This window comes from Balaenoptera musculus, chromosome 9, assembly GCF_009873245.2.
Source record: "Balaenoptera musculus isolate JJ_BM4_2016_0621 chromosome 9, mBalMus1.pri.v3, whole genome shotgun sequence".
NCBI classification, from domain to species: Eukaryota; Metazoa; Chordata; class Mammalia; order Artiodactyla; family Balaenopteridae; genus Balaenoptera; species Balaenoptera musculus.
Window position 1 is genome coordinate 105,689,015 of NC_045793.1, and position 12,466 is coordinate 105,701,480.

General features: G+C 50.4%; 1 protein-coding gene across 1 annotated transcript in view; it reads right to left on the minus strand.

Annotated features, from left to right (window-relative positions):
* Positions 1–1,445: 1,445 nt before the first annotated feature.
* The window catches only part of SPATA48 (spermatogenesis associated 48), a 56,250-nt gene continuing 45,229 nt past the window's right edge, over positions 1,446–12,466 (minus strand). The window contains exons 9-10 of the mRNA XM_036862967.1: positions 6,440–6,547; positions 1,446–1,569 (exon numbers count right to left, since the gene is read on the minus strand). Of these exons, the coding sequence (XP_036718862.1) occupies positions 1,446–1,569; positions 6,440–6,547 (232 nt within the window). The remainder of the gene's footprint in view (positions 1,570–6,439; positions 6,548–12,466) is intronic.

A 12,466-nucleotide genomic window follows, 5' to 3' on the forward strand; every position in this document is an offset into this window, starting at 1 on the left:
CTGGTGCCTTGCCATAGAAAGGCCCAGAATGATAAACAGGTGCCTCGGATTTGGAGCAACAATGCCTCCTGACAAAGTGACCTGCCGGGGATGTTTACCGCAAAATGTGATCTCAGGTCCCTGAGTTCATCTACCCTCTGGACACGGCTCATCCTTCCCATCTGTGTTTGGGTGAGAATCTTGCAGAGATGAAGATTTTTGTTTTAGTCCAATTTTTTGATAGAATTGCTCTTTCTGAAAATAATTACACTGCACGATCGGGTTCAGGTGAAGCCATTCCTTTTCTGTGAAGGCCAGTCAGCTCCGCAGGATGGATGGAGGGTGGACGCCTGCCTTCCTGTGCGTCCTGGCAGAAAGGCAGTGTGCAGGGGGCGTCTGCAGTCGGCGTCTAGGTCTGTAGAGGTGTCAGCTCAGGCAATAGGTGATTCCCAAGCCAAAACAGCTGATTTTGCCCTTCCGATGGGAAAGCAGGGCCAAACTACCCCCAGACGATTTACACATCTGTTTGGAGTTCTGTGGGATCCCTATCTCATTCTGAATCTCTTGGGAGAAGGAGAAGGCATTCTGTCTCTGTTTGTTTTTTAATAACTCAGGGAAGGTTATTCCATGTGCCGAGAAATGGAGTGGCCAAGGTTCTAAATCCGGAAAGCCTGGGTTCTAGTTCTAATTCTGCTAATTATGAGTGTGTGACCTTTGATCAGTATTTCCCTTCTCCTAGTCTCAGTACGCTTATTCATAAAATAGCAAGAGGTTTGAAAAATGCCTGCTGTGGGGTTGTGGATCAAATGTGCTAAGGTTTATGCAAGCTAACGGGATCTACAGACGTGTGGATACAAATATAACCACGTGTGGGAGGACGGAGGGATCCCACACAGCCCGCATCCATGCCTGAGAGGTTCTGGAGCTGGAGCTCCACTTGGTCACGGCCCAGCCAGGCCACACGCTGACCCTAATGTGGTTATGTGTGGTCACTGCTGCCTCAGACCCTCATGGAGCCTGGGGTACGCCTGTCTCTCAGAAAGAGAAACACTGGAGCCAGGCAAAGGCCGGCTTTTGTCTTCTGTATCACAGGCGCTGTCCCCATGTGATACGCTCTGTGTGAAAAGAATGCCACTTTCTCTCTTCATATTCAGTTTTCTCATCGACAGCATACGGGCCTTGGACTGGATAATCTGTGATCATAGAATCTGTGATCTAGGCTCCACAGTTAAAAGCCCCACATGAACCCCAGACCTCTAGGTAGCCTGGCATTCCAACTCTAAAGAGGAATATTCTAAAATAACACCTCTGCTGCTGGGGGCTTCCAGAAGACCTTGGCACCACGAAACCTTGTCCAATTTGTACAGACACACTGGGAACATGCTTTATTTGATTTCTTTTATTTCCCCATTGTACTGTGCGTGGCGCCTCCCCAAGGCTCAGGTGTCACTCAGGGCAGGTCGCTTTCAGTAGCCTACAGTTTCCTTTTCCTTCTTATTGAAGGGGTTGTAGGGTTTCACAGTTGTGACCATTCTAGACAGTAGCCCCTGGTGACGGAAGAGGTCAACAGCCATTTCTCTCCGTAAGACGCTGTAACAGAATGGAGGGGAAAAAAGACACAAAATAAAATAAAAGCATATAACCTCATCTATCCTCCAACTAATGATACACACGTCAGGGCGGGGGTGGGGAGGAGAGAGAAAGGAGAAGCACAGAACAGAAAGAAAATGGTTAGTCCTTGTGTGTATTGTTTCCTTTATTTCATTTATTTGCATTCAGTTCATTGATCGCATTCTATGCATTATATTGCCATCAGTTTCATTGACTGAAAATCTACTTTGTGCCTAGAATTACAGTAGGTGCTAAGAATACAGAAAATACAGACAAAAGGAGGTGAGGCTGCAGAGAGGCAGCTGAATAACCCAGGGCTACCACACAAAGCCTCCGTGGGGGTGGGCTCAGGGTGTGAGGGCGCCCAGAGGTAGAGTCACCTTTCTGGGTTGGGGAAGGACATCCACCCAGCGTCTATGTCAGGGAGGAATCAGGAGGGTCACGGTAAAGGCCAGCTGGTGCAAAGGTCAGAGTTCAGGGAGACAGGAAGGTGGGAGGGCGTGGAGCATGCGGGCAGGGCTGGGAGGGGGAGAGGGAGACAAGGGCAGAGGCGGGAGGGGCCACGTGCAGGGCTGAGAGCTGGCTTCACCCTGCAGGTGGGGTACCCTGGTGGCTCCCTCACGATGCTCTCAACCCACACCTTAGTCTTCTCATCTCTCCAATGGAAATGATGCCCTACCAAGTTTCTGGTGAGAATTAACAGAAAGGAAATAACCGTGAAAATGTAGAATACTATGTATGCAAATGGTGCTTTCCAAACACTTTTGTGTCCAGAGGTGTCCACCTCAGCATGGACCTGGGTCATGCCATCTCTCTTGAACAGCTGCACACAGCCTGTAGCAATTCTTCTGTGAATTTGCTGCTACTTGAATCACACACACACACCGCGATGCTCGTATGTGGCGGAAGTTACAGAGGACACGGCAAATGAATCTCAAGCACCCTGTTTTTACACCGTGATTATCATGAAGTAACAATATTTTTTTCTTATGTTGTGAAAAAAGGCTGTTGAAATGAGAACTCCTGCTTCTGTGAAGGTTGAATTCCGGTGTGAGGGATGCACAGGAAACACTGAGCTGCGGTGGAAACAGGAGTGGACGCCCTTACCTTCAGACCTGGGGACTCACAGCATCCCTCTGACCCATCTCCTGCACCCCCGTCTCCCCACCTTGAACCCCTGTCCCATAACCCCTTCCTTGCTCCTTTGCATCTCCTCTCAGCAACACCCATCCTAGGGCACTGCTGGTGTCCTGCACACCACCCTCAGCATGTGTTATGGGGACCGCACGGCCCTCCCTCCCCTGGCATTGACATTCAAGGCCTAAGCCGCTCAACCCCAAACCACCACTGCGGCCCATCGGCCACAAACTCCACCGCAAGTGCGCCGTTCTTGCCCTGGGCGGGAAGAGGGGCCCTCAGTCCCTCCCCCGGTTGTCCTGTGGGAGCTTTTCATGTGACTGCGAGAGGAGAGCCGAGAGCCGGAGGAGGGAGAGGGCTGGGAGGGCGTGGAGCAGCGAGGGAGGGCAGGGTGGCTGCTCGCTTCTTAAAGAGGCTTCGAAGTGACCGGGAGGAGAGGGAGAAGCAGGACGGCTGCTCCTCGAGGGGAAGGTCTGAGTCTCCAGTAGGGAGGCCCTGGGCCTGGCCAGCCAGCAGGGAGGGAACAGGGCTGAAGGGGAGCCGGAGCTCACAGGGAAGGAAGAACCATTGAGGCACGTGAGAGCTTGTCTTTCTGGGAAGAAGGAAACAGAAGTAGTGGTGGGAGTAGTGATTCTGAAGTGGGGGGAGGACACGGGGGTGGTGGTCCACCGGAGCAGGTAGGCCGGGGGCCTGGAGAGCAGCAGGGGGGCCCCTCTGCGGGGGAAGGAGAAGGGCTGTTGCCACCACGGGGTGGAGCCAGCTTTCCACGGAAGGAGAGCCGCGAGGGGGCGCATCGGTGGCTGGCACTCCGGAGCACCCTGGGCAGGCCCTGGGCAGGCGGCCTCTCAGGAACAGCGGGAGAAACAAAGGGGATCGGGAGGCAGTCAGCTCACTAAGGTCTCATGATTCTCATCAGACAGAGACTCAGACTCTCACGGTCGCTGGAAATTTTTAGCAAAGAGAAAAGCAAAACAACGACAACAAAAACACATTAAATGTAGTGTCACAAAAAATCAGAGGCACTACTTCACCACGGAGAACCTCAGAGACCTGACTTTTTCTGATCACAGGGGCCAGGACAGGTGCAGACCGCTGGCCGCCCTGCTGCAGGTCGCTGGCCTGTGTCAGCAGAGTGCTTTTAAAAATCTACATACCCCCTGTGCGTTCTCACCGCAGAGCCCCGCTGCCACGTCAGGAGCCCTCGTTTGGGGCGACGCAGGGGCGATCTGGGGTCCCAGCCCAACACAAGTCCGTCATTTCATGTCACATAGTGGGTGACACGTGTATCGCTGCCACTGCCTGTGTTTCCAGCGCCACTGTGCACCCTGAGAATGAGAACCCCGGAGAAGACAGCTCCACGGGTCCTTGGTCCCCACTCTGGGACGGCAGGTGACAGCTGTGTGTGCAGTATGTGTGGGGTGAGTGCGGGCCTGCCAGGGGTCAGCAACCGGCCTGAATCTGCTGCTGTGGCCATTACCACAAATGGCCTAAAGACTCAGGCTCTTTTCTCAAGTAGCAGCAGTGATCACAGTAGGAACAGGAGTAGTAGCGGTGGAGGCTAGTTCCCCACGTAGGAATAAAGATTCCTCTGAAATATATTAGGGACTTTGGACAGCTGGCTCACGTGGCTGCAGAAACACGCCAGACCACGAGGCTGTCGGGGACGAGGTCTGAGAGATTTGGGGTGAGAAGATGGGCTGTGGACAAAAACGGCGACGGGTGAGAACCGGCTGCATTTGCCAGAAAAAGTATCCTCGAGTTTGGTCCCTCCTCCATCGTGAATTGCCCAGACGCAGGGCGTTACCCTAGCTCTTCTGGGCAATAAGTCTAAACGACAGATATAAGGATGCATTTAATTTTGATGTTGTTTCTTTAGGTCCTTCAGAGGAAGTAAAATACTGTGTCTAAATTTCTACCAGCCCTTCCTTTGGAATTTGTGTGACGTTTGACAATGTGTCTTGAGAGAAAACAGACTGAATGCAAAACACCAGCCTAGAAAGCCAATGACTTTCTTTAAAATGTTTCCCACCGGGTGGCCCAGAGATGGCGGCCAGTTGTCAAACTGTCAGAGCTAAGCTCAGTTGACGACGCGCCCCATCGTCCTGCGGTCACTGCCCTTACCACGCGGCTCTCTACACCCAGTTCACACGGCGGCGGGCGGCGGCCTGAGAACCGCCTCCCTAAGACCCCACGGCCGTGCGATGAGGGCTGCCTGGGGTAGGCAGAGGCCTGCCCTCGGGTATCTGTGAGACGAAGCCCACTGCCCTGAGAATCACGGTGTGGACCACCTCCTCCCTCCGTGAAGTCTTCGCTGCACCCACACCGATGCCCTGCTGGCCTGGAGCCTCAGTTTCCTTACCTGTCTAATGGGAAAACAAGAGAGCTTCCTCACAGGGTCACAGGGTTGATGAGACCAGTCAGTCCTTACAGGGCAGCGTCCCAGAAGCCCTCAGCTGTTAAGTGACTGTCACTATGACAACACTGGGCACCCTCCAGGGTAACTGTTTATCCCTCGCTCACCGCTAGACTGGGAGCTCCTTGCAAACTGGGTCTAACTCTTGTGAATTCCTGGCACCGTAAACATTTGTTGACACAAAGAAAGAACATATGAACGAACCACACGCACACGAGTGTACGACTAGTGAACTGATGTATGAACCGCGGGCCAAGGTCCACGAGGCCCCGCCATATCCTGCCTCTCGGGAAGATCAGGAAGCCCATCAAGGCAGCAGCTCGGACTCTGCCTGAAGGTCAGCACCCACCAGCACCCCTGACCGCCCAGCTTCCTGGGTCCCTGCCCAGGCTCTCTCTCTGACGTCACCCTGCCTTTTCTTCTGCACAGCATGTGTCTCTCTCCAAAATCGTTTTAATTCATTTCTTCAGATACTTGTGTGCCTCTTTGCTTCTGTCTTTCACTCCAGAACGTAGTTTCCTGAGAGCCTGGAGCTTTCCTGCTCAACCCTGTGAGCACAGAGCCTTCAGCAGTGCCTGGCCCAGGGTGGGTGCTCAATGAATGTTTCAGGAATGAGTGGATTCTCCACCAAAAAGGAGAAAAGGCACCCATGGAGGCGGGGGGCTGCGTCGGTACCCCTCCCAGACGCACACCCACCGACCCACCACGAGAGCTTATTTACTGGCACGGGGCCGGCCTCTGGACCCTGCATGTGCATCTTCAGAGCTGTGTCATCTTATTTGCAAGGCCAGGACGTCCATCAGATGCTTTCAAATTTGAGGTATAATGAGCAGTAATGCGCCGCTTCTCACTGGCAGCTTCAAAACACGGGGTCTGCGCTAAACTCCCATCAGATGTCTCCTGTTTTCAATTTGCAAAACAGTGTTTAGAAATATATATGGCTTTCAACCGAATGCTGCCTTTTGTGAAAAGTAAGGTGGCTATTCACAAGTGAATACGTGTCTCGTGCTGTGTGTTCCACGCGTGTGCTGAGGATAATGCAGAAGGGGGATGTGTATGCAGAGCTGAGCCCAAGAGGCGAAGATGTCGTCCACCTAAGATGCATTAAATACCTTCATAGGCTCCTTGGAGCGACAACAGTGGGGAATGAACTCTTCTGTCTTTTTGGACTCGACACCCTATTTTTTAAACAACGTAAATTTACTCTTAGTACTGAATCGCTCTTTAGTGGGATAATCATCATTAGGACACCTCCCCGCCGCATATCTGAGCACGCTGGGTAATAGGACTCATACTTACTGGTGCACTCCTGAATCCGGCGAGGGGGTCGTTGATGGATGATCAGAATTTGCTGGATGGGTGGCTGTGAAATGAACCTTACCGGTGTACCCTGGAATATTTGCAGAGCTAAAGGAAAGAGGGCAAGGAAGGAAAGGAAAATAACAATCTGTGAAAGAGTCACGGTCACCAGCACCCAACAACGAAAACATAAAGGAGGACGCAGTCTAAAGGTTTTGTCCCACGTCAGGTCTGGGAATCTGGCTGCCAGACAGGAAAACGTGCAGGCAGGGGACAGAGATGTGCAGATGACAGCCCTGCTCTAGGACTAAAGAAACTTCAGGTCCATGTTTTTCTACTGTTTCAATTTGCATGTGTTTTACATACGTGATTCACAGTTGAGCTCTGTTTTCTAATGAAGGCGGACAGGTTTTCCCTACCAAAGAGTGGACCTGGCTCCCACACGGAGCTCTGTGGCACCAACTCCAATATCAGTCACAACTGTGATTTTTAAATAGTATTTATTTCTTGCCACCGTTAAAGTACTGATTTCATATAATTTCCTGAAATTGCACAAATTTAACTCAATTCCGCTTACTCCTCTGTTTCCCTGGTCCTTTTCCCCTCCAGAGAGAGAGAGAGTAAAAGAAAAACACAAGAAGGTCTGGCAGGGTTTTTCAGGGTGGGTATAAAATCCCTCTCTATAAAGGCAAGCAAACGTCCAAGAGAAATATTTTAATGGGTAATTTAGAGAAGTGTGAATAATAAGTACTGTTTTCGCCATTCTTACAGCATATACAACCCTTTCCATGGATTACTTCCTGAGGAAGAGGTGGGCCCCGTCCCAGTGCTGCTGAAGGCATGCAGCCTCGTCCTCAGGTGCGAGCAAGAATGTGAGCTTGAGACTGTTTTCAAAGAGCAAGGACACGCTCTCTGCAAATCACAAGGCTCCCTCAGATGACACCCATCTTTGTGAAGTTCAGCTCTCAGGGTCCTCTTGGCGCCGCGGCAAGGAGAGGGCCAGGGCTCAGCTTGCCCCGGCCGCCCCATGGCCCCTCCTCGGGAGCGCGGCATCCCTCTGGCGAGGGTCCTTATCCTCGATGGAGGCCCAGACGCAAGGCAAGAGCAGCAAGGACCGAGCGCCCACGGAAGGCAGAGGGACGGCTCCTCTGAGGGTCCCCTGGTTTCGGCCCGTGCTTTCCACACATCCAGTAAGCCAAGGAAACCTGCAAGCACCACTGACCGCAGGAGGAATTTTCAGACTACGGAGCTTCAGGGAGGCTGCTCCGTACAGAGTCAGGGACGGGCCGACAGCGGAGGGCGGGGCAACGAACGGGGTGGGCTCAGGGGCCGGGGCGCAAATCTGGGCCTCAGCTACGAGAGGGGTGACAGTACCAAGCTCAAGGGCATGGGCAGGAGGGAGGCCAGATTCTACTTGTGTCTGTGGGCAGGCAGGTCCTCTGGTGTCCTTCTGGGCACGGAAGATGTGCCCCTGGCATCAGCACGTTAGGGGAAATGACGTTTCAGGTAGGAATTGCACCAGTATAGTCCCGTGTCTCTTCCAAGCGCATCCGTCTACGACTAGCTGGCTTGCAGGCAATAAAACAGGGGACCCCGATGCAGACAAAGTGAAGGGCAAGCACATCAAGGGCAACAGCAGAGTAAGCAGTGCAAGTCAATGGATCTTGTGAGGCCGGGAAAATCAGGGAGCCAGGCCTGCCTGGACCTCTTTGCCAGCTGTGAGATTGTCCTTGTCTCGGTCAGCTGCAGCCTGAGAGCGCACGTGGCCTCCCAGGACCCTGGGGGTCAAAGGGATTCAGTGAAGGTGGAAGCAACTGGCAAGTCTTTAGCACTTAGTAGGTGCTCAATTAATTGAGCATATAAGATTTTAAAGAAATAAGAACTGTACAAAATAGGAGCCTGGCAGGCGAAGAATGCAGTTCGTCCAGGACAGGCAGCTTGAGAGAGGTGAAGACAGACAGTGGTTTCCAAACGCTGCTGCGCCCTGACAACTCACGGGGATTTTTAAAAAGTACTGATGCCTTACTCCTACCCCCAGACATTCTGATTTAATTGGCAAGCGGTGTAACCTGGGAATTGGGGTTTTTAATCTCTCCAGATAACTCCCGTGGGCAGCCAGGTTTGGAAGTCTCTGTTTCAGGTTTGTTGCAGGAACCTGGGTGAGTAAACCACTGCTGTCCAATTCCAGGCAGGGCCCTTCAGGGTTTCTTGGAATTTTCTTAAAGAATTGCAGCTGTATGTCAGAGAGGTAACAAAAAATGGGGCAAAATCATTCATGTGTCATGTCTCTCCCCAAACATTCATTAAAGCTTCCATGCATGTTACAAAGGAAATCCCCTTCCTCTGCATGAGAGGTTTTTTCCACTGCCCCTAAAACACCTGCAGAATGAAAATGTCTCTGAAGTCATAACCTTCCATCAGAGCAGTTAAGAAGTCAAAGGTGGAAACAAGTGATGTGTCAATCACAAGAAGGGCTTGATATAAAACGCCGCCCCACTATATGTGCCTTGTGGCATACAGGTTATTGATGTTAAACGGTATTATACATTACGTTATAATAATAATATTATATTACATCATATCTAAAAATAGCACCCATGCACTAGTGGACTGGATTAAAGAGAAGCTGCTTAGGCCTGAGAAATGAATTCAGTTGCATAATAAACTGCCACATATTTGAAAACGAAAGTCCTCACCCACGCTGCTTCTAAAATCTATTCCATTTAACCCTTTGGCAGGGACATCACAGGGGGACTTTTTTCCATCTTAAGTGCAACATGTTGACCTTATATCAAGAGGAGAATAGTCTCTGGGGGACACTCTGCAGACCTGCGGCTGATGGGTGACACGGTTTTTCAGATGGAAGAAACAAAGATATTAAAGACACTGAAATGTACAGGCTCTAAGAGAATTTCCAGAGCAGTTGTACGTTCAAACCCACTCCTGCATTGAAGGAAAGCGAGAGAAACAGGAAACCATTTGAAAATAAGCGAAGTCTTCACGTTTGCCTTTGCTCCATAGCTGCTAGTCTTTTGAACACCTTCTCTGGTACCCAATTCCCAAAATAAGCCTAGAGTTGGTTCACTAATGGGTAAATTTGAATAAATTGTTGCCTAAGTTTACAACTAATTGGTTTTGCTCAGCAAAGCATAATAAAATAGAAATTAAATAACTTGAGAAACATAAGGAACTTTAGTAAATCAGTTAGAAGGAGGGAGCCCAGATGGTGCGTAATGAAAAGCTCAATAGAAAATAACGAAAACATGGAGAAAACCGTGTTATATGTAGACTATAGGTCATGCATACGTGGATTAGAATCCCAGTGTGCACACGTTCTTTCTCTGTACCACAGGCCTGACAAATCCTCACTGAGTGTGCGCCCTTTATGACACTTACATGAGTTGACTGATTTAATCTCCCAACACTCTGGGTCGCTGGTCCTGGTATCATGCCCATTTCATAGATGCAGGCACTGGGGCCTCAGAAAAAGTCTAAGTCATGTGCCCAGAGACAACCGAGCTGGCAGGTGGCGGAACTGACCCGACCCAGAAGGCCCTGACACCCAGACTGCCAGCCGAGCTGGGAGAGCTGTGCTGGGTTGGGGTGGTCTACATTGTTCAGGGTGTGGGTGCAGTGCAAGTTCAAGTCACTTGGACCCTCGTTTATTGAGAGCTATTCTGTGTCAGGTACAGATATAGCAGAACTCAAACAGGCCTGACTCCTGACAGCTTTCACATTAAGGAGTGAAGTTTTTAAGTGCACAACTAGAGGTTTACAGAACCCAAGTGGGGCAAAGATCACTGATGCACAGTAAGAGCCGGAGGGTGTGAGAGGGACACAGAGGGAGGCGTGGGCTCAGAGTGTCCGAGGGCTGGCATCGGCCTTCAGGGCTGCCCCCGCCAGCCCTGTGACCCTGGACACAGGATGGGAGCTTTCTGAGCCACCTCTGCCCAAGTCAGGGGTGGGGGGATTTGCAGCTCCCTTGCAGGGGGCGGGCGGCCGTGTTAGCCGGGCCAAGTGCTGGCCTAGTGCATGTGTGGACAGAGAAGGAGGCAGGCCTGGGAAGGCTGAGGGGGCACAGCTGAGGGGAAGGAGGGCCTGTGAGCTGTGACTGGTTTGCTGATCGTTCTGTGAGAAATCTAAATAAGACCAGAGTCACTTTGGCCACTGGGCTGTGCTTCCCTGAATGTGGTAAGATGTGGTAAGATCCCCAGGATCTGCTCCAGGAATTAGTTTCACTCCTACCATCATCACACTCTAGAGGATATGTTTTTCTCCCTCTGTTCTCAGGGAACCTTCACCTCTTGCATCTGGGAGGGGACACAGAAAGGAGCCGACAGCCCCATCAGAGCAGGGCTGACGCCCAGGAAGCACTCACTGGCCAGAGGCTGCCCTGGGGACTGGGGCTGTTCTCCTAACTGCTCATGGAATGAGTACCTGGGGCTCTTACATAACTTACTCTGCCTCAACCTCCTCATCTGTAAAGTGGGGAGAGAACCTATTCCCGCACCTCTGGCTTCATCACACTGCTTTGAAAAACAAATGAGAGAGTCGATGTGAAAGTTCTCAGAAAAGGCAGAAGTGTGGGCTAGTGTAAGGAACTGCTATTCATAGCCCGTCTTGAACCTGCCTTGTGGTCAGAGTTTGTTAAAGGTGCAGCGCACCCGGGGACGGGCAGGGCGGCCCCTTCTTCCATCTCAGGCCTTGGCCCAGGGGTGCCTGGAGGTCACTTTGGACAATTACTCATTATTTGCAAGTGCTTCATCAGAGAGACGACAGAGGTAAAGGCACAGTGAATACGAAACTGGGTGAAGTCCTGAAATAAAAGATTATGATTTAGTGGAAGACAGCACGGTGGAGGCGCCAGGCTGGTTTGGGAAACCAAACGGCAAACAGTGTCTGGAAAGCACCGGGTACGGGGTCGGAGGGCGCAGCCTCTGCTCTGTCACCTGGACGTGCTTCTTTCCTGCTCAAGCCCCAGTGTCCTCGTTGGTAAAGGGAGGGGCTGGACCAGCTGAGACGCGCATACGTGAGAGCCCACGTGGTCCGTGGCAAAAGAAAAACACTCTCCCTTTTCTTAGGAAAGGGCAAGGTTCCATGCTTTTGGATCCTGAGTCTGCACAGATCTGCTGTTACACATCATTCTATAGTCAGGCACTTTGCACTGATGACTCCTGAATGCCAGGCATTTTGAAACAATGTGGGCCACAAAATAATTACGAACAGAAAACAAACTTCTCTTCCATCTCATTTTATAATAAGCTCTTGCAAAGAATATGGCTCTAGTATTTAAGAGTAGGATGAAAAAACAGATTTGGAAAAAAATGGGGGGGAGGGAATTCCTACATTAGTCTCACCTTGTTTGCTTGACACAGATTATAAGTGAGAATTGACTTTTTATCTTTTTTTTTTTTTTTGGAATTCCTACTCAGTGCCTGAGCTCCAAGAACTGTTGAAGCCAATGAATACTGTGGATTCTAGTTCCTAAACTAGGCCCAAGTTAGAAGTTAGGAACCTCAGTGGAAACTGAACTAATGTCTTGAGTTCCTTAACTCTAAATATCTTTTAATAACTGGGCATCACTACCAAATCAGAAAATATTTTATTAATTTTAATGAGAAAACTCATGCAACAATTCTGCTTTTAAGGATTTGTTCTGCAGAAATGGATGCATAAAACTGTGCAAAGATATATGTGGAGGATGTTTATTGCTGTATTTTTTTAACATTAGGAAAGATTTTAGTAACTGCTTGGCCTACGTAAACTATGATATAGCTTGTAGTGGAATATCACGCAGCCGTTAAAAAAGATTTCATAGCCCTGCGTAGAGCCTGGGAAAATGTCCATTGCACCTGTCAACCCAACACCGCCCGACACACGCATGCACACACAGCAACATGCAGCTACCTACAGGCAGAAATTCATGCACGTTTGGCGGTAAAGTCTAAAACATACATCACTTTTCAATACTGGCCCTGAAAATGAAAGAGGCATTCTACTTTTGACAAACATATTTGAATTGTTTTT